Raw genomic sequence first — 22859 nt, 5'->3', positions numbered from 1 at the left:
TACATCTTTATAATGAGAGTTTAACAAACACGCGGTTAAATAAATTTGAGGAATAGAAATATAATATTTTTTAAATTTTAGAATCATTTTTTCAATGGTTTGTTGAAATCTTCGTTTATTATTAAACTGATATAATTTAGAAGAAATCCTACAAATATCAGGCAAAACAATACAAATTAATGGACTATAAAGTACAAATATTCTTTTGTAGTTAAGTAAAAAACTTTTAGAAAATCTATAACTTCATTTATATCACGTCAATCACTATCATCTAGTTTATATGTCATATCAGAATTATAAGCATTCGAAACCATTTGTAAGGGTTTTTTAAATTCACGAGTGACTAGATGCATTTCATATAAAGTATTCCATCTAGTAGCTACTGTTTTTGGAATTTTTCTAGGTGGAAGATTATTGTCAAAACAACAATTTTGAAAATCTTTACGCCTAGACTTAACTTGACATTTAAATATAAAATGACATACATTTTCAACTTTCGTACATTCGTTATCATACATCCGTACGTCATCTCTAACCATCAAATTATATATATGTGCAGTACACATAATATGATAATTATCACCATAGAAAGGACAGAGAATAGGTTTTAAATATTCAACAACAACTTTATTACTTGAAGCATTATCTAAGGTTATACTACTTATTTTATCACATATTTCATAACTTTGTAAAACATCTAAAAATAGTTTGAGCAATATAACTACCAGTTTTTTACATTTGACAATATTTATAACCAAAAATTCTTTTTTGCATATACCAATTTTCATCAATCCAATTTGCAGTAATAGTCAAATAATCGTTACCACTTACACTATGACCCATATCAGAAGTAATAGCTATTTTACAAGTATTATAATTGAATAAACGACGAAGATATTGAAAATGTGGTGCATGATAATCAAATACATCATTTTTTATTGTATTTCTAGCAAAACCTTTAAAATTTGGATTATATACAATTTGAATATAATGTATAAAATTGAAATTTTCAGCAAAACTAAATGGGAAACTCATAACACATATCATTTTAGCTAGTTCTTGAAGATCTTTTTCTCTACTATATGAAAGTGGTAAACTAGAGCCAAAAACATTATACAGATTTAATTGTGTTTGTACCATGTTAGAGACGCCTACTCCTACATTTTCAAGAAGGGGGTACCATTTTTTTTTAGCTTTGCTACCGCTTTAGCATGCAAAAATTCATTTTTACAACAAGACATTAAATGACTACTCAAATGTCTCGTCCCGCCAGATTTACCAACAATTTTATGATTTAATCTATGTTTACATTTATTACAAATAGCTTGTGTTTTATCTTCGTTTTGTGTCATAAATTGCCAAACAATCGATTTTTTAACACGTTCTACCTTAGGCCTAGGGTGTACTGGGGGAACAGGGGCAAGACAACAAAAGGGAGCAAGACTGGGAGTATTAGTAGCCGTAGGTGGCTCAGTTTCATCATCATCATCATCAAAAGTAGGCGTATTAGTATAATTATCAATATCATTATCATTATCATTATCACTAGGCAAATTCTCATCAAAATTATCAAAACAACGTTGTAAATGTTCATGATAAGGATCTAATCATGAATTACTATCGATATTAAAAACCGTATCATCAACATGTGTATAATCATCTGTATTTATTCTTAATATAGTAGATTTTTTAGTTTTTGATTTAGAAGAACTATCGATTTTTGCATTATCGGAGGATGTAAAGTTACAAATATTTTTTACACGCTCTATTGCACTTTTTTTCTCTTTTCCTTTTTGAACAATATTTTTATCGAAATCCATATTAAAAAATTAAACGTGAGATTATATATAATACGAAAAATGTAATGCAAATAATAAATCACAAAATAAATAAATAATTATTTAAATATAAATTAAACGTAAAATAAAAGTTGAAACAAATGTACCGAAAAGTAGACGTTTATGACCGCCGAAAGCCGAACGTGGAAAGTTGAAAATTGAATTTTGAAGCTCCAAATCTAATTTCCAAAGACTAAATAAGGGAACACTGGAATTTAAAATATTATATATTATAGAATTAGAGATTAGAGAGTAGAGAGTTGAGAGAGTAGAAGATGAATAGATGATTTTGTGATTTAAAAGAATGAAATTTAGGAGTATTTATAAGTAAAAAAATGGGCTAAAGTATAATTTTTAAAATTTTAGGATATTAAAAAAGTTTAGGGTGGGGTAGGACTCCTGTTGGCTGAAATTTTACTCAAATAACCGTTGGGGGCCCACTAGCCGTTACCCAACGGCTATTAACGGATATACTTTTTTTAAAAAAAATTAACTGGACCGTATCGGATCGGTAATTTCTGAAACCGGGAAATACAGGTAAATAACGATTTTTATCCCGAAACCGGAAAGAACCGATACTAGCCAAAACCTAATCGGATCGGGACGAACCGGACCGGTAACCGATAAATACCGATTCCGCTGCCACCCTTAATCTGAAGTAATGAACACGAACTATCAATTGTCAGGTATATACAATAATTTTTAAAGAACTTTTTTTAGATCCTTCTTCATCTTTATTCTAGTTTACCTCTTTTAATTTTCTTTTAAAATTTTTAATCATTATGTATACATAAATTGATCCCTCAAACGATAGATTTCTATAATACTTGTTTTCTTGGCTTTATCAATCTTTTAAAATTTGAAAAAGAAAAAAACTATTTTTCTTCATTGTGTTTATCGAATTTGTGCAAATGTTGGAAGTTTGTGAATGTGTATCGATTTGGTGTATTGAATCTATACATTACTTGTTAATTGATTTCGAATTAGTTGTGAAGATTTAAGTCAAAAATCAGAGAACTCCATTGTCCTACAAAACTGTCAAAAAAATTTTAAAAATAAAAAATTGTGAGTTGCTGAATTTGAATTCAAAACTGTTTTTTTCTTTTAAATTTTTACTACTAATTGTAGAGACCAAATTGAATCTTTTATGGGAATCCCATTGTTGAGTTCTTCAGTTTGAAAACATTTTGATCAAATGATTTGAGTGAAAGAAAAAAATTGAAAAATAAGGAGGAAATGCAAATCCATGGGCAACCATTGTTAAAGAGATTTGAAGCTCAAGAATAAGTTTTCAAATTGTCAGTGAGTATATTTTATGATGAATATTTCTTCCTATTCACTGACTCGTTCGATGAGTTTTTCTGAAAAATATTAAAATTTATCTATTATAAATTGAAATATTGAGACTATTGTTATTTTCTATAAAAGTAATTCCCTCCATTAAAGGTGGGGGGTGATTTTTCTTATAAAAATAAATAAATAAAAAGAAAAAGAAATATAATTGTACAATTTAATTATAACAAAATATAATAAAAATGTTCTTTTTACTTGTTTTTTGCTTCTCACTTCCTCAAGGAGAGTGAATGCACCCCCAATACCATGTGAGCACATGTTAACACTTAAAAGGAGTCACATTATCAGTTTTAAAGTAGTTCAAAAGGGTAATAGGACTCCATAAAAAATAGCGTAATTGGGAATCCACTCATAGCTTGAGGGGGCATTTCTATATTTTCTCTACATTTCAAACTATATATGGATGTTGAGTATCAATTTTTTTAGATGTATCTCTTATGAAACTTTCGAATTTGATTACGCTAGTTTCAATCTCCAACATATTTTGGAAAAGTAACACTTGTACCAAAAATTAAAAAAAAAATTATACTATGATGGTATAATTGAGTAACTGAGTGGTGTTTCAGTGAAAAAATTACGCAATAAGTCAATCATCACTTGATATTATCAAAGTATATGTAGACTCAGAAGCAAATTCACGTCGAGATTTTGGATGCCACGTTATACAAAGAGAATAAACTGACCAGTTTTTTTAGTTATGAATTACTCCATAATTTATTTATCTTTTCAATTCATACAGACATATCGATCAAATACGCATATTTAGTGATATTTTTTTTAGATACTTTGAGATTCAAGATATCTAATTAGCAAATTTCTTTTTTAGAAATAAGAAATTTTATTCTATAAATTTTGTAAAAAGAAAAAAAAATCACGTTAAAATTTCATATTCGTATAAACTAGTTTATAGAGTTACCTCAATATATTTCATATATTGTATTGCCTTTAGATGTTATTGCAAATATATAATTATGAAATAATCAAGAATTAATTAATGTAATAAAGAGTTAATTTGAATTACCAAAAAATAATAGAAGTAAATGACAAAATAGAAAAGGGAAAAGAAAAAAACTGAAACCTACTACCATAAAGGATAGAAGTTTTGTTGCACCTAAGATTCAAACCCCCATAGTGAGGATGAAGTATTTCACCAGTTGCCAATGGCCACTTCAACCCTTGGTTACTCTGGATGGTAATTGTAATACATGCAGTATTTCTTATAAATATACACACATATACAAAGTTTCAACCGATATCGATATCGTGATATCTTTTCTTTAACAAATAGGTTCGCCCTTGAATATACTTAGATTGTATTAAGGATAAAAAAAAGGGGTAACTTTCACATATAGCAAACAAAAAATTCATATTTGTATGCTATAGCAAACTTTGCATAATTGCGCTTCATAGCAAACATAAAACTGTATAATTTGCTATACATATACAATTGTATAATTCGCTGGCCTAAATTGTATAATTCGCTGGCCTAAATTGTATAATTCGTTGGCCTATGCAATTGTATAATTTGTTTTGCATACAGTTGAATCGAATTAAAATGTATGTATATTGCATAATTATAAGTGTATAGCAAGAAGATATAGAGAAAATTGTATTGCACTGCAATTGTATAATTCGTTGGCCTTTTTCTCTGCAATATTTGAAGTAAAATGTTTGTAAATTGTACAATTGAGTGTATAACACGAAGATATACATTTTTGCATGTGTATATACAATTTTCTCTCGCTTTATACAAAACAGAAACAGAATTATATACTTCTGTGTATAAAGCGAGAGAGGCGAGTGAGAATGGAGAGTGGCGAGCGAGATTTTTGGGAGAGAGACGCTGACAAATTTCAGCTAATATTTGCTATGGAGCACAATTAAATCAAACCCTAGCTATTCCATTTAATTTAGGTTATTAGTTTGCTATTATATACAATTTTCCCTGAAAAAATTAGTGGTTCAGTAAATAGAATAATACAGATAGTGAGGTAAATAGCTTAGAAAGGCCCAATCAAGATAAATATAGGGGAAAAAAATATTATAGTCAATTAGTCAACATATCTATAATTTGCTTTAATTGCAATTCGCGATCTACTTTTAGCTACAGTTACGCAGCTCAATTTTTTAGTTTTGTATAATTCACTAATTTGTATAATTCATAATTTGTATAATTTAGAATTTGTAGAACTGTTTACACTTATGATATTTTAATTATATAAATTTGTTATTTCAAATTTATAAAAAAATAATTGAATTATACAAACGTTGTATTCACGAATTATATAAACCTGCAAATTATATGAGTTTGCGAATTATACGAATGAGACAGTTTAAACTGTAGCTACAATCCGTAAATATGCAACTACAGCTATGGAGCTTATTGAGTTTAATATAGTTGATATTGCACAAGTTTCCCAATAGATATATCATTTTCAGTCAAATTTGGAAAAATATATGGAAAAAGTACATAAAACACATTTTGTTTGGTCATAATCTCTAAAATTTCCTACCATTTGAAAAAGTTACAAAAATCTCCTCTTCTCTATATCCCTATCCTCTTTCAAATACATCCCTTTCCACCCTCGGATGTGCTTCCATTAAGTAATGTATCATTCGCTATTCGTGAACTATGTATCCCATGTTTCTAGATGTATCCGAAATCCTATAGTTTAAGGAATTTTGATAATTTGAAAATAAAAATAAAATATGATAAAATTAACTCTTTAACACTTGAAAGATATTTTTTTTACTAAATACTTTGCAATTTGCCTAATAGGTCCAATTTGTGTAGTTTTCTCTATTTTAATTTTTAAAATGAATGAAGATTTACTTAAATTTTATTTTTTCAAACAATGGCTATACAAAGTATGTAAATCTGAAAAAAAAGAAGAAAAAGAAGCAGGGCAACCCATCACAAAGCCCAATTCCTGTGTATTGGGCTGAGTACAAGATCCGTTTGCTTATACCCTAACGGTGTCTTCTTCCTTTGTATCTTCTCTGCAGAACCTCTCGACCTTTTTCTCTCTCCGACGAAGTCAATTTGTATGCTTCTATTTCACCTTTTGCTTGTTACGTCTCTCTAATTCAGTGAAATAGGGTATTGTTTTTGCTATTGTTGAATGTTAAAAACATTTTTTTTTTAGTGAATTGGTGCTTGTGATTATTGAATTGTTAATGAACATGTTATTGCTATTTTATGTTTTGATTTTTATACTCCAGTGAATTAATAATGTTATGAGCTCATTAGGTAGATTGAGTTAGTAATCTTTTTGAAAATTGTTTGTCTATTTCTTCACATTATGTATAATGAGTTACTACTTTCAAGTGTTACTCTTTTTGACTATTTAAGAGTATTCCTAGAGTAATTGAGGTTATGCGATTAGTTTGTTTATTGGGTTGTTTGTATTTAGATGCTTAGAGTTTGTAGTTTTTCAATCTAAAGATTAATTATAATCATTTTATCTGGATTTAGGTCACAAAGTACTTGAGAAAGAAACTTTTATTTGATTCTTGGATTAAACGACTGATTATGTATATTTCAGGGGATAAGAATGGCCGGGAAGTCAAACAAAGGGAAGAATCGGAAGGCAGTTCAAAATGCTACTAGTTCTTCAGAGCAAGCAGCGCCACCTGATGCTAATGTGAATGATACTGCAACACATGCGGAGTCTAATGGAACCACAGCTGTGACTGCTCAAGCTGATACGAAAACAGAAGCAAAAGAATCTGGAAATGAGACCTCCACACAGGAGGCAAAGCAAGGTGAAACTTGGCAATATCAAAGTTTGATTTAAATATGTAAATAACTCATCACACCCGTCACACCCTAGGATGTGACGTAGTGGACGGTCAATTAAGTGGGTCTTGACATGTAGAGACAATAAAAATCAGGTGATTCCTACCTGGTACATTTGGATTTAGAACATTAACCATTTTTGCTAATCATTTACTCCCAGTTGAGTTTAGAGTCTAGACATTCTCCCTTGGATTTCTGCTCTGTCTCCTTTATTGCCAAAGAGACGAGTGCTGGTTTTACAAATTGGTGGCTTACTTGTTTGGGACTGTGCTGCTATTGGAATCAGTATCAGCATTTTTTGGTTTCAGCTATTCATGTAGTTGGAAATTCCCAGTATTAAGTTGTATACAAAAGGTCACACAGTTATCTATACTGATTGAAACCTCATGGATGCACCAAAAGCTTATCAAATATGGAAGACAAGCCTTCATCTGTTGTTTCAGCTTTCAACTTATCCAAAAAAGAAAGAAAAAACCAAGAGAACCTGATTTTTTCAATGTTGCAGGATCAAGCTGTAGATGGTCAGTCGCAAGGTCTATTGTGTAATATGTGAATGCAATCTGTTTGCTATGTTCTTTCACTATATTCTTGTTGGATAAGTTTCCATGACCCCTTTAATAATCCGGTAAAGCATATGCAGCAAACGGTAATACTTATGTCACCACACATGTCTGTTTGGTGATTCTTGAAGTATAAGATCTTACTTATTACAGTGGCTAGTGTATTCCATACATGATGTGCCTCCTTCTGTCATGAGCCATGAAATTTGTTGTTTTATTCTAGATCTGCCATATGTCTGTTTTTGAATTCAGAGCAATGTACAATGCTAGCCTCATAACAACATTTCTTCACGTGTGTATTATTCTCGTCGAACTATCTCTGTTTTTCTGCCTATGTATTTGTTGGTTCATGTAGATGCCACATGTATCAAACTCATACTAATTGAGTATAGGTTCTCTTCCAGTTTTACTTTCCCATATTACTTGAAGATAACGGTCTTACATTCTTGTATGGATTTTGTTTAATGGTCTAAATTTCTTTCTAATTCAGAAACTGGATGAAATGAAGAGCCTTTCTGCCTTAATCTATTTTGCAGGTGACATCCATCTTTATCCTGTTTCTGTCAAAACCCAAGGAGGGGATAAGCTAGAACTACAGGTAAGATGTGTTTCTAATTTTATTGGCTTTATTTTTTGTTGATAGTTTTGTTAGAAAACTTGTTTTTTCTTTATCATTCTCCTTCATCCTTCAGATTTAAGAGAGTGGCTAAAATTCTTCCATTGCATGCAATTGCATACATGTGTAGTCTTATTAGTATGTGCCATCACTCACACGCTTCTTTTATTTTAGATCTGGATTGTCAATACTGAAAAACTATTCTTTCTCTTTGTTTTTATATTTTATATCTGGATTGTCAATCATTAAAAGCCACTCGTCCTCTTTTGATTTTGACTTTCTGAACTTGTCATTTCTTATCCTGCCTTCCATATGTGTAGATGTTTATCTTTAGGCATTTAGGACCAACTTATACATAAATATTTGTGATTCTCGTGCGTTAGTCTGTCTAATTTGGAGTTTCTGATGGTTACGTGTTTCAGTTGAGTCCTGGTGATTCTGTTATGGATGTGCGGCAGTTTCTTCTTGATGCTCCAGAGACATGCTTCGTTACATGCTATGATCTATCATTGCACATAAAGGACGGATCTGTTCATCATCTAGAAGATTATAACGAAATCTCTGAAGTAGCTGATATCACCACAGGAGATTGCTTCCTGGAGATGGTGCCAGGTCTGTCTTATTTATGTGGACCACGAGTTATTGATTTTAGCCTAAGTTGCGTGGACTCTTCACTTTCGATGCCCCACCCATGTCAGATTCTTTAAAAATACACTACATTTGGAGAATCTGGCACGCACCCATTGACATTTTTGAAGAGTCCGAGCAACATAGATTTTAACAGTTACCAACGAGCTCATTACATGTTTCTTCTAACTTAAACCTGGCTGTGCAGCATTGTATGATGATCGATCCATAAGGGCTCATGTTCACCGCACTCGAGAATTGCTCTCTCTTTCCACATTGCACTCCTCACTATCAACGTCACTTGCACTGCAGCATGAAATCGGAAGTAATGTTGCGAAATCTGGAGGTTTGCTGTTCATTTGTTTATCTTTGCTTCTTGCTGATGTTTGTGTTGTTTAATTTCATTGTCTAACAAACATTTTTGCTTTTTTGTGTTTTAGAGCCTGTGAAGGCCGATGTACCAGAACTTGAAAACTTGGGTTTTGTGGAGGATGTTTCTGGTTCAGTCTATAGTTTGCTGTCGGTACCTTCAAAGGAAATTAAATGTGTCGAAAGCATTGTGTTCTCTTCGTTTAATCCTCCTCCTAGCTACAGAAGGTTTCTACTTATTATTTTACTAATTATGATCCAACTAATTTTTCTCTCAGGAAGGCTCATTCTGACATTCTTACCATGGTTTCTCTTGAATCCAGGCTCTCCGGGGACTTGATTTATCTGGATGTAGTCACACTAGAAGGAAATAAGTATTGTATTACTGGAACAACCAAAGCTTTTTATGTCAATTCCAGCACCACAACTGTTCTTGATCCTAGGCCAAATAAAACTGGTACAGAAGCAACTACTCTTATTGGGCTCTTGCAAAAGATCAGCTCCAGATTTAAGAAAGGTAGGAGCATGGTAGAAAGTAATTTATTCCTCCCTCACCCAAAAAAAAAAATAATAAGAAAAAAAATTCTCTTGCACTTCATTTGGAGTCCAATTGTCAATCATCTTGTCTTATTGTAATAAAAGATTTTATCTTCGAATGAAGCTTTTCGTGAGATATTGGAGCGGAAGGCTTCTGCACATCCTTTTGAAAATGTTCAATCTACCCTACCACCAAATTCTTGGCTTGGGTCATATCCTATCCCTGGTAAGTTGTTTTTTGTGCACTCTTAACCTCTGGCTATCTCTACTTCATGTTGCTGTCTGTTGTATACATACATTAGTCTGCTGGATGCTGGGTCACATAGATGCCCTAAATGAGGCATATTTTGTGGTGTAAGAATTCCTTGGAGGTCTGTTACAATCTGTAAGAGTAATATACTTAGTGGACCATGTAGTTGAAAATTGTGAGGCACAACAATTTGCAACATGTCTTTCTGTTGGACTGATGGAAAATTTGTCTTACAGGTAGTTGATCATGTTTTAATTAGATTCCTTCTGAAGATATCTTATGCTCACACATGTTTCTTTACACTTTCAAGATATATAGAATTAAAGCACATGAAATAAAAAAAGGAACTTGTAGAACTCTATTATAATTTCTAATTCTTGTATTTGATTTATCCTCCTAGAAAGTTCTTCAATATCCCGTGAATAGTGTGTACTGTATTGATTGGTGCTATTTACCTGGACGACAATGAAAGTCTGTAAAAAGATACATAGAAAACTAGTACAACAATACATACATACATACATACATATTTAGGATGTGCCACTATGTATATACTAGAGGAAAATTTATGCAAGAGCAATGCTGAATATAAATGGCAAATGAGATAATTGTTTTTGATTTTTCTTTTTCTGGTTAATGGTATGGCTGAGGTGATGAGAATGCTGTATTGGAAATACGAAACTGGATTTTTGCAACTGAAGCACATTTCTTGATAAAAAACCCGGAAATGGTAGATGGCACAACAATTCGTGAAGTGACATGAGGGCTGAATGTTCTCTTTCATTTATGCCACTAGATTATGTACTATATCCGGTACCACGAATTCAATCCATAATTTATATTGACATTTAAAACCGTCTCATGTCAAGGCATCATATAAGATGTGGTGGAGGGAGCATTATTCCTCAGTTTCTCTGTTACAAAGAGGGACTTGTTTATGTAGATATTATAGTAACGTCTGATATCTTAAAAACTGCTACTCTACATTCTCTTACAATAACCTGTCTTTCTATTATTAGTTGCCTCACTAGTTCTAGTTCCTTGTGGATTCTATGGTGTCAGATCACAAACGCGATGCGGCACGGGCTGAGAATGCACTTACACTTTCTTTTGGAAGTGAGCTGATTGGCATGCAAAGGGATTGGAATGAAGAGTTGCAATCTTGTCGGGAATTCCCCCATACAAACCCCCAGGAGAGGTGCATCTCGACAGATCTATATTAGCTTGTACAGCATTCTAGAGTGAATTAATTGATTTCTTAATAGATTCTACTTATTTATGCAATACTCTTCCTAAGTCTGTCTATGAAGGCTGGTTGCCTCTGTTTGTACGTCTTGCTCTTTTTTATCACAGGATACTGCGAGATAGGGCTTTGTACAAAGTCAGTTCTGACTTTGTAGATGCTGCAATTAATGGTGCTATTGGAGTTATCAACAGGTGTATTCCCCCAATTAATCCAACTGATCCAGAGTGCTTTCATATGTAAGTATACAGCTAGAGATCAGCACAAGTAATTTCTGGGTGACTTTATGTTCAGTTAAAATTAACTTCGTCTTTTAATTTTAATTGCACTGTGACAGTCGTTACTATGTATTTTACAAGCCCACTGGTCAGAATATCAAATTTGCTTTATAATTCCTTGAAATTAGTTCTACACTGAAAGTGAAAACAAAGCAAAGGGGAGCAAGCAAGGTAATAGGAACAAATGGAGATTGTTGGAATGCATACGTGTAACTAAACAAAAATCATTACTTTAGAGCCAACATGCAGCTAAACGGTTGCCTTAATCCCATTTTGCATGCAACCTTTTAATTTGTGGCCTGAGTACATGAATTGCATAATCATTCCCGTCATCTACTCCGATAAATTTGGGCTAGTGTTATCCCAAACTGTCCCAACATTTTTATGGTCTGTTTTGACCTCTCAATTAACATATTAACCATCCAAGACCCTGAAATAACTGCTCAAACTTTTCTTGGTAATTTGCCACAGACCCTATCTGGCATAACTTAGTTGAAGAATCAAAGTTGTGCATTGCCTTCTAAATGAAAAGAAGCAAGTCCAACCTTTTCTTCTTCTAGAGTTTGTTGGTGTCGAAAGAAAACTTCACATCTATTCAACCATCCCAAAGGGTCCTCTTGGCCATTAAATCGTGGGAAATATAATTTTGTATGTCGAGGAATGATGAAACTTCCTCCTACTTCTATCTTGACCCTCCTGTCACTTTATTTTTTCCCTTCCCACCACGATTCTTGTATTTTCATTTGAATTAGAATCGACTTTAGAATTCTCTAAATCCTTTGTGAGGGCATCCAAACAAACATTCATTGCTTCTTGTCTGGCCAAATTGGCTGCACGTTCTTCTTGAAACAAGCTCACCAATTGTGCTAGTTGATGTTGAATTTGGTCTCCCATAACTCCCGTCTCTACCAAGTTGTTATGATCCCCTGTTATGGATCTAGTTATGGGACGCTGCAAGATAAAATCTGAAATTTTCTTCATACGACCTATAATGCTGGTTTGTTAAGAGAACCTGCAACCTCGTGAGTTAAAGTACTCAAGAATTGTAATAACTACCCCTAGAAACTAGAACATGACTTCCTAACTTAACTGGAATGAAACTGCATTATTACAGGAAAATAACTACTACTTAAAAGAAATTATTGCTGTAACTATTGGATAACTAAGGAGTGATAACAGAGAGACATGTATACTTCCTTTTTTTATAACATGTTAAACATAAACGCTCTGTTTCTCCATTATTCTTGCTGGCCGAATGTTTTTAGACTACTAAAACTTCTTTTACTATTTATTGCCACTTTTGCCTGATACTTATTCTGTATGGATCTAGGTATGTCCACAATAATATATTCTTCAGCTTTGCTGTTGATGCGGATCTTGAGCAACTGTCCAAGAAACAGGTGGCTGATTCTAAAGTTGAGGGTACAGGCTTATTACGTAATTTGTCAGAGAAAACCACCAATAATTTGCCACAGGGAGTCTCCGATGTTTCCAATGGAAATGAGCATGTTGGCTCAGTTGTAGAAGCTGCAAACATCATCTTGGATTGTCCTCCTGAAGTGTCCGGTGAAACTCAGTTGACTGAAAGCGAGCAAGCCACTTATGCAAGCGCAAATAATGACTTGAAAGGCACAAAAGCATATCAGGAAGTTGATATCCATGGACTGTACAACCTAGCTATGGCGATAATTGATTATAGAGGACATAGAGTGGTGGCCCAGGTGCTTATTGAACTTGCAGTGATCTATATTTAGTTGTATGCTGTAGTGTAATGCTTTACACAAGTTCAGACGTGAATGTCAGAGTGCTAATGAACATGAGTTTTGCTAATCTGTCCCATTTAGTGTGAAGGCGTTAGACTGCGCGGTAAACAAAAGAAATTAAAGTAGACCTTGGACATGTAACCCAAATATATACGAAGTACATAACTTATCCTTTCAATAATGAGTGATGAGAGTTCCTCAGGTCTTTGCCTTTTCTCTCTTTATATAAAAGAATGAGCGATCAAGTGGGTCTCAGCTCCCAATAAGTCATGTCAGAAGGTTTAATAGTTTTCAGACGGAGGTGTCCTTCTTTCTGGGGTAAGGCTAAAAAGGGAAGTGTATTAAAGTGGCACATAGTATACCACAATTAGGTTACCAAATCTAGCCATTTGGAGATCTATAAGTGAACTGTACTTGTAATAATTAATTGTGACATAAGCAGGGTTTTTAGATGTACTATTGTTGCATTTCCTATTAATAATAACAAGCTTATATGGATCTTTTCAGTGGGTACTCTTCTTGATATTTGTATTTAATTTAATCTTCTAATTTTACTTTCAGCTGCAAGGCTTACTGTGATAGATGTATTATTCTGCTTATTTATCGAAAGATTATAGATTCTTTTTTCTGTTTTTCTTTGTAGAGTGTTTTACCTGGTATCCTTCAAGGTGATAAATCAGATTCCCTCTTATACGGTTCTGTTGATAATGGCAAGAAAATCTGCTGGAGTGACGAGTTCCATTCTAAGGTAGGAGCGGACCGTAAACTTTTGATTTCTTTTTCCCTTGTATGGTTTGCACAACAATTTAGGATGTGTATGCCTCTCTGGTGTTGGCATAGTTGTGGGAAGTATAAGGCCTATTAGGATTTCTTTTGGTTTATCATGATTCTTTACTAACTATCGATTTGGTCCTATATGTTGTCATAATAATTTCATTTGAAGAATCTGAGCTTCTAGGTTGTGCTCAAGTGGACATGATTGATCAACATGTCTTGCTGGATTATTCATCTTTTCCTTTTGTGCCTTTGGTTATTGTGAGCAATCATTTAAATTCCTTTTTTTTGGTGTGAGGGGTGGGGTTGTGGGGAGCTTCCTTATTCCTGATAATTTAGATGGTAAAGAATGATATTTGTTGATAGGTTTCACAGGGGTGATATCTCAATGTGAATGTAATGATGGGTGATGTTACTTTTCCTTTTTATCATTCTTGATTCATCTTGTTCATTTGAATTCTATCTGTTTCTCTCTTGTACCTGAAATTTCATCCTGCTATATTTGTCTTAGGTGCTAGAAGCTGCAAAACGTCTGCACTTGAAGGAACATACAGTCCTTGATGGATCTGGAAATGAATTCAAATTAGCTGCACCGGTGGAATGCAAGGGCATTGTTGGTAGTGATGATAGGTGATTATTATTTGATACGTCACTGCTTTAGGAGAGGAGGGAGGGGGAGGAGGGGGGGACTCTTCGTTATGATGAAAGCTAAGTTTGGTTCATTGGTGATGTCAAGTTCTGTTTCTCCATAGGATTCATATGATTGAAGTCCTGCTAAATATGCACACAATACACCCCTCCAAGCTTAATAATTTCATATTGTTTAGGTGTATAACTTGGAGATGAGTAATTGTGGGAACTTTTGTTTGATACTGGACTTCATTAATTGCAGTTTAATGCATGTGTGTATCTTTTGATAATATGTTGCTTCCTTCTTTTCCCCAATAATATGATTGTCTTTGACTCAACCAACTTTAGCAGGAGCACTTTTATCATTTCATTGAGATTGTGTTTTCAGGCATTATCTGTTGGACTTGATGAGGGTCACTCCTCGTGATGCAAATTATACTGGTCCAGGTTCCAGATTTTGTATTTTGCGACCTGAGTTGATAACTGCATTTTGCCAAGTTAGTCCTGCTTGTACTGTGACAAATTTGCTTTGATAATTTCATTTGTATTCAATTTATCTTGTTTCTTATATTAATTCCATATCTCTGAACCTGGTTTTTGGGGTTCGGTGCTTGCTTTAATTCTTGGGGATCTGATCTCTGACATTTTATATTTTCAAATTTTATGTTGGTTCCTCTTCGTCCTTCTCTTAGGCTGAAGTTGCCGAGAGATCAAAATCCAATTGTGACTTAGAAAGGGAGGCACCAGTGGCCTCTGATTGTACTAGTGTAAATAACACTGAAGAATTACCCGCAAATGACGTCGTTGCCCCGACTGAAGTTAACAGCAATGAGGTAGTGATCTCCTGCTTAAGTGAAGCCTCTTCTCCTACTGAAGTACTTTTCCGTGTCTAGTTATAATGATAAGGAATGCATTTTTGAAAGCCAGTTTCTTACCGCAATAATTACTGAAGTTGCGCTACTGTTGGATATAAGTTACCTATTTACTTGACCGTATTTGTTGTTGGATAATAGTAATATTTTTTACAAGACACTGCTCTAAAGATATATCTTGAATAATTTGTTTGATGAGCTCTGAAAGTTCTAGTTAATGATCTCAGCTTTGATTGTTAATGACATCCTATTTATAATTGCTTTCAACTCTTCCTGATTTTTCTGGGTGTGTTTCGTATGGAGGAAAATATTTTCTTATTTTCCATTTTTGGTTGGACAAATTTTTTGGAAAACATTTTCTCTAGGAAAACAAGTTAAGGAAAATTACTTCCTTAAGGCAAGGTTAGTAGGCATGGAGTCTTCATTTTCGAGGGGTTCAGCCGTATTCTTATAGTGTCTTGCTTTTGATTTCACCATTATAGTTATTCATTGTGTCTGGGTTATTGCAATATTTTTGTGGTTACTTTTTCCTAATTAGTTTCTTTGTTTTTCTACTGTCGTTTTCTCTTTTTCATACCTACTTTGATATGTTATACTTGAGCTGAGGGTTCTCCGGAAACGACCTCTTTACCTTCTCCAGACCCTACTTGTTCAAATTTGACTATGTATGTTCTTTTGGCTTTTATTTAGGGAGAGAAAAGTGTGAAGGATGCTGCCAACAACGGCTGTTTTCACTCAGGAAGAAAAGATACTGATGATATACTTTTCAATCCTAACGTCTTTACAGATTTTAAGTTGGCTGGAAGTGAAGAGGTGATTTTTTTGCTTTTGATTATTATTCCTTGTTTTTTTTAAGGTGTTAAATACTTATATGGTTCTTTTCTGCCAACTCGACCAGGAGATAGTTGCTGACCAAGAACTTGTGAAGAAAGTGAGTTTGTATCTGAAAGACACTGTGCTTCCGAAGTTCGTTCAAGATCTCTGCACACTTGAAGTTTCACCCATGGATGGGCAAACTTTAACTGAGGCCCTCCATGCACATGGAATTAATTTGCGTTATCTAGGAACAGTAAGGATCTCCAAATAAGCTCATCCAATTGTTGTATTGCTTAGGCTTTTCCAAAAAATATAAGAATTTTCTTAGCACGAACGGAAGTTTAATGTCAGTTAAAAGTAGTAAGCTTGGTTTGTCTTGTCCTTTATTTTCCAGGTGGCCGAGGGAACTAGGAACTTGCCTCATTTATGGGATCTTTGTTCCAACGAGATTCTTGTCAGATGTGCAAAGCACATCCTCAAGGTGATTAATTTTGTTCTTCAGATTGTTATAGGGTTTTGAATGTTGTTCATAAAAAATAAGTTTTTCATTGCTACTTTAAAAAGCCTTAATAATATTGGATCGTGAATGTACTTTATCTTATGCTTTGACAAGTGTGGTCCCACTTGAGAACATGCTTCACCATTTGGTCCTGAACAGCATTTTTGTATTTCTCTCAAAGGATCAATTATTTTGTGTCTCATGTGTCTCAACATTTTTGTTTAGCATTATTAGTAGAATGATGAAGTGTTATTTTTTTCACCTGCTTTTATTTCTTAATTCTTCTGGTCAAAAGCTCTCTTAAATCAACAAAAGGGCATTTTTAGGCTCTAGTGGTTTCAAAATATTCATTTACGCTTAACCACATAATGTGTAAGCTGGAGCACACGTGATATTTTACTCTGATTATCTTGATGCAGGGAACTGAAGAAATTGAATATTAATTTATATGTTTATGGATTTTTGAATTACTAACAATTTGATCTGATGGGACACGCAGGATTTGCTGAGGGATGCTGAGGACCATGATCTTGCAAACACAATCTCACATTTTTACAACTGTTTGTTTGGAAATATGCAAACAGTATCTAATAAAGGCGGCGCCAACAGTTCTAGAAACCAAAAGAAGGTAGAGAGAGAGAGAGCGCTTATTGTCATAACTTACTGCCATTTATTGCTATTTCTTGTAGTAAAATACCATGAGGAAGTTCTGTTGAATTGAGTGTACCACCTCATCTAAAAGCTTAACCTATTAAAACTTAGGGGAAAGTTTTATTTATTTATTTAGGTTTACAACATGCCCCTCAAGTGCTGATGTGATTCTTTTTATTTGGCCATCACTGAAAATATATTGTTGATGAGTAACAGTGACTTAGTATAACATCTCTAGCAGATCTAATACCATGTTGAGTTATGCATACCACACCTCCTGTAAAAGCTTGAGTTATTAGGGTGGGTTGCTTTCTCCCCTCTTTTTATAGCATTCCCGTGCTTGGCCAATATTATTCATTTGTATGCTGATATTTGAAGATGCATATGGAGATTATTAGTTTCATTGTTTGAAAATTTATGTTGGCTGTATAGAGAAAGCATTTTCTAGAATCATTTAAGCTTTATGTGCATAATGAGAATAATACATAGAATATATTCTTCATTGTACGTGATCTATTTTCATCATTTGTTTGATGATGAGCCTTTTGTGAAGACACAGTTACCTTCACCTATATATATATACATACATATACATACATGTACATATATACACACACACACACACATATATATATATACACATACATATACATACATATACATATATACACACACACACACACATATATATATATTCTTCATTATTTCTCAGAGAAGAGTATATGGTAAATGATTTTAATAAAATTAATTCTATGAAACACATTTCATAGGACCACGTTGGGAACCAGCAAAAGTCATCCAAGGGACAGGGAAAGCGAAAAAATGTAGGATCTGCCAAGAAGAAACAGTCCTCCTATTTGAGTATCACGTCTGACAGTTTGTGGTCTGACATCCAAGAATTTGCGAAACTCAAGTATCAGGTATCATATTCTTTTAAGAACCTCTTCCAGTTGCTTTCCCAGATGTTTTAAGTTACCAGTTAAGGTTGATTTCTCTCTCTCTCTCTCTCTCTCTTCAGTTTGAGTTGCCTGACGATGCAAAAATGCTGGTAAAGAAAATTCCAGTTGTACGCAATCTCTGTCAGAAGGTATTTTCATCCAGGAATTCTTAGATTTAGTTGTGATTATGCATTTCTTACTATTGCTATTTTCCCTTTATCCCTGTATTATCTTATATTGGTCAATCATTATCATCTTTTCGAAGTGGCTATGGTGCCATATAGAGGTGTCAAATTGGGTTGAACTGGACGGGTTGGGTTGAAATGGACTAAAATGCAGGTCATAACCCAACCCACACAATTCTACCAAGTTTTAATTGCTTTATTTGTTCTTTTATAAACTTTTATGGCCTAATAATTTTCTTTTTCTTTATTATGACTATATAATAAAGATATCAAACGAAACCTCTTTTTTCCAGTTTTTTTAAAAAATGTCTTTTTTACAAGATTTTTCATGAGTAAATTTGGGCTACATACCAGCCCAAATTTCAATGGGCTGAAATGGGTTGAGCTAATATATGGGTACCCCTAGCGACATGTCATAATTCATATATCGAGATCCCTAGGATTCATATGGTGAAAACACACATCTTGTTTATTTTACTGTGACCACTGACTCAAAATTTTGCTGCTAAGTGAAGATGGAACTTGTTTGGTGTTAACTTTTGTACTTTCTATATGCATGACAGTTTCGTTATATTTTAGGAGTTGAGACTCTCTGTGGATTATCCAGAGGTAGTCCGCTGGAAGTCGTTTACAGTCTATTATCCTGCTTTAGAGACAGCCAGCATTTTATTTATATGTTGTGTGTGAACTGCTCTTTGTGGCATTAATTCTCTTGGCGCAAGTGAAGTTGGGAAAAAGTTGTCCCTGTTCTTTCAGGTGTTCAACTTGTCAAGATCATCAAAGTCAAGTAGTGAAATTTCCTTCCAGATATGCAAATCTTAATATTGGTTATAAGGCACAGTGAAAAGTTTGTGGTGTTATTTGACACAGTAATTTTATTGTTGTCTTTTATGTTTAAATTAAATTAAATTTTTTATTTGAATATGAGCTGTTAGAAGGAGATCACTATACCTTGGTGGTAGAGATGACTGGAGGTTATTAACTTGTCCATGCCGTGGTTGATGAAATTTTGTTCAGATAAATTTCCCCTCTTAGTATTCGGGCTAAAGATTAATAAAGCATCTTTTCAGCTTATATTAGATAGCTATAAGTAATACGAGTTCAATTTGATAATAGTCTTCCCTTTGAAATCCGCGGGTTGTTAGACACTGAATCTACCTTCATATGTCCAAGTGACTCCTAGAACTTTTTCTTTTAACAGGTAGGTGTAACCGTTGCAGCTCGTAAATATGACCTTGACTCTGTTGCACCTTTTCAAGCATCAGATATTATGAATCTCCAACCAGTGGTGAAGCATTCTATCCCAGTTAGTTCAGAAGCTAAGGACCTTGTTGAAACAGGAAAGGCTCAATTAGCTGAGGTATTAACTGTTTCAATTGGTTAAAGAAATGGAGATTCTCATGTTAGTCATGGATATCTTGAGAGGCTAGCTGTCAATTTTTTTTGCCTTCTGTTGTACTCTTTAGTTTGTAACTTACCTTGGTGGAATAATATCCTCATACATTTCAGGGTTTGCTTAGTGAGGCCTACACTTTATTTTCCGAAGCATTCACAATACTTCAGCAGGTATATTACTGATTATTTTTTCTCTGCAATGCTTTGAAGTCTTATATTATTTAAGTTCTGATTCCAATAATTTTAAAAATGCAGGTGACGGGTCCGATGCACCGGGAAGTTGCCAATTGTTGTCGGTGAGTAGTATTGTGCTCTACACGTCACTCTTTTTGTGAGAGAATATGATTGTGCATTGTAGTCTTTGGTTATTGTGTTTTCTGTCTTTTGCTTTCATTGGTTTTTCTGTCTTATCTTTATTCTTTTCTATAATTTTTTTCTCTTTCAGCTACCTTGCTATGGTTCTATATCATGCTGGAGATATGGCTGGTGCTATAATGCAACAGCACAAGGAACTTATCATAAATGAAAGATGCCTTGGACTGGACCATCCTGACACTGCACACAGGCAATTTTCTTGTCTTTGAACTCTTTTTCTTTCTTTTGCTATATGTTGCCTATTAGCTTGCTGGTGTCGATTTGATGCCGGAAACCTGTATTTCCGGATAATTATGTCTAGTAACGTGAGTTTGGTAATGTTGCTGCAGTTATGGAAACATGGCTCTTTTCTATCATGGTCTTAACCAAACAGAACTTGCATTGAGGCATATGTCACGGGCCTTGCTTCTTCTTGGCTTGTCATCAGGTCCTGATCATCCGGATGTTGCCGCAACATTTATAAATGTTGCAATGATGTACCAAGATATTGGGAAGATGGATACAGCACTTCGTTATCTCCAAGAAGCATTGAAAAAGAATGAACGGTTGCTTGGGGAGGAACATATTCAGACTGCTGTTTGTTATCATGCTCTGGCAATTGCGTTCAACTGTATGGGTGCTTTCAAGCTTTCGCACCAGGCATGTACTTTAACTGGACAGTTTACTGTGCTAAGAAAATGATAGTTACTGTTTTAACCATTTTAATTAATTTCTTTTCAACAGCATGAAAAGAAAACTTATGATATACTAGCCAAACAGCTGGGAGAGGAGGATTCAAGGACACGCGATTCTCAGAACTGGATGAAAACATTTAAGATGCGTGAGCTGCAGATGAATGCACAAAAGCAGAAAGGTCAATCTCTGAATGTGGCTTCTGCACAGAAGGCTTATGATATTTTAAAGGTAACTTTTTCGTAACAGTTTTGTACCCTTTATGATCCTTTGAAGGGATCATTAAATAATGTCTTGACATATTTGCTTAACCTAAACCTTCACCTTGAGGCAGAAATGGAAGGCTTGTTCTGGGGGGATTTAGACTTGCTTTTCTAGTTTTCATTACTTTGTCATTGCTGTCTCTCGCACTAGTTGCTTGTTTAATCCTCTTCAGAAGCCTTGCATCAATTACAATATAATGTATAGGGTCTTGGCTATTCCTTTTTCTTGTTTGATGGCCAATTTGGAGTGGATTTTTCATTCTAGGGTTATGGTTCTAGTTGCCTTGGATTTGCTTTACTATGTCAATGAGAAATTGAATGTTCACACTACTGAGTTGAATATTGCAGGCTCATCCAAGCTTGTTACACGCATTTCAAGCTGCCGCTGGAGGTACTGGTATTGGTGGAATGAACCAATCATTAAGTTCTGCAGTACTTGGTGATGGGCTTCCTCGGGGAAGAGGAGTTGATGAAAGAGCTGCACGAGCTGCTGCTGAAGTACGGAAAAAAGCTGCAGCAAGGGGTCTTCTTGTACGTCCCAGTGGTGTTCCTGCATCATCTTTACCTCCTCTTACCCAGCTACTCAATGTAATAAATTCTGGCACAACACCGGATGCTGCAAATCCTAGTGGAACTAATGAAGAAAAGAAAGAAGCAAACAGTAATTCTTCTAATGGATCTGGAGATGCCCAAGCAGACTTATCCAAAGCAGGGGAACAAGATCAAACTCCTGTTGGTTTAGGGACAGGTTTGGGGGCGTTGGATACCAAGAAGCAAAAATCAAAAGTGAAAGCTGCATCTTGAAGTGTATATTGCGGAATGTACTAACAAACATGTCAATGGCCAGTTCTAGCATATCATGGATTTTCGCTTGCAGCCACCTCATGCTTCAGGTACTCACTGCACGGGTGAACGCTTATACTTCTATTCCATTCTTACAATAAGTCTCATGGAGATTTAAGTATTCGAGCTGTAGTTCCTCTCATCTTGATTATTATTGCTGAGATGACATAACTTGTAGGCCTAGTTTTGAGAAGATAGGTTTAGTATGCATTATTTTGGTGTTTTGAATAATGTTAAGTAGAGAGGTCCATCATCTGTTTTGGGTGTTGATGTCATCCTAAAATTTTTGACCTTTATTCATTCCCATTACCTCGTGAGTGAAGCTGCCCACCCATTTCAGTTGAAAGGTGCTCTTTCTTGGACACTTTATCGTTTCTGGTTAAAGTTAGACTTTCTGTTTTGTTACTTATTTATCGTTGGAATGAAAGCGTTTTTCTGTATTAAGGTGACTTACTAAGATACAAGTAATGTTTTTGATTTTTGTGAAGTTTACCTTCAGTTCCAACACTTGAATCTCCATTTTTCTTTTGCTCATTTCTTAGAGCTGATTATCAGCTCCGATGTGAGCAAGTTAGAACCTCATGTTACACTAAAATGTGCATGCTGCACACATACAAGCCATTATTCGTACAGCACCATCATAATTAACAATCTTTATTTGGTTTCTTTCTATCCAAGTAACCATTATATTCGTAATGGAATTGTTTCTTCGT

At 34.3% G+C, this 22859-nt stretch overlaps 1 protein-coding gene across 2 annotated transcripts; it reads left to right on the top strand.

The window, feature by feature from the left end:
* The first annotated feature begins 6041 nt into the window (after positions 1–6041).
* LOC101262958 (clustered mitochondria protein) lies at positions 6042–22586 on the top strand. 2 transcript variants are annotated; one of them, XM_004229552.5, is made up of 28 exons: positions 6042–6236; positions 6737–6956; positions 8087–8148; positions 8589–8778; positions 9002–9139; positions 9234–9390; positions 9486–9679; positions 9824–9925; positions 11012–11147; positions 11303–11431; positions 12801–13191; positions 13877–13981; positions 14519–14637; positions 15026–15134; positions 15330–15470; positions 16200–16322; positions 16408–16578; positions 16720–16806; positions 17324–17452; positions 18246–18395; positions 18494–18562; positions 19800–19958; positions 20108–20164; positions 20249–20289; positions 20439–20558; positions 20698–21007; positions 21092–21271; positions 21652–22586. In XM_004229552.5, the coding sequence occupies exons 2-28, from the start codon at positions 6746–6748 to the stop codon at positions 22105–22107; spliced, it is 4236 nt and encodes a 1411-aa protein (XP_004229600.1). In that variant the 5' UTR covers positions 6042–6236; positions 6737–6745; the 3' UTR covers positions 22108–22586. The 2 variants fall into 2 exon arrangements, with proteins under 2 accessions (XP_004229600.1, XP_010324288.1); XM_010325986.4 differs by having other exon boundaries at positions 6183–6291.
* Positions 22587–22859: the final 273 nt, after the last annotated feature.

This window comes from Solanum lycopersicum, chromosome 1 (assembly GCF_036512215.1).
Source record: "Solanum lycopersicum chromosome 1, SLM_r2.1".
NCBI lineage: Eukaryota > Viridiplantae > Streptophyta > Magnoliopsida > Solanales > Solanaceae > Solanum > Solanum lycopersicum.
Note: the sequence above shows the minus strand (reverse complement) of the source record. Positions and strands in the feature narration are given on the sequence as shown.

Coding starts and splice junctions, on each gene's coding strand:
- LOC101262958 (XM_004229552.5), top strand. CDS start 6,746: ATGGCCGGGAAGTCAAACAAAGGGAAGAATCGGAAGGCAGTTCAAAAT. Junction 11,148..11,302: donor CATACAAACCCCCAGGAGAG/GTGCATCTCGAC, acceptor TTTTTATCACAG/GATACTGCGAGATAGGGCTT. Junction 13,982..14,518: donor GTGACGAGTTCCATTCTAAG/GTAGGAGCGGAC, acceptor TATTTGTCTTAG/GTGCTAGAAGCTGCAAAACG.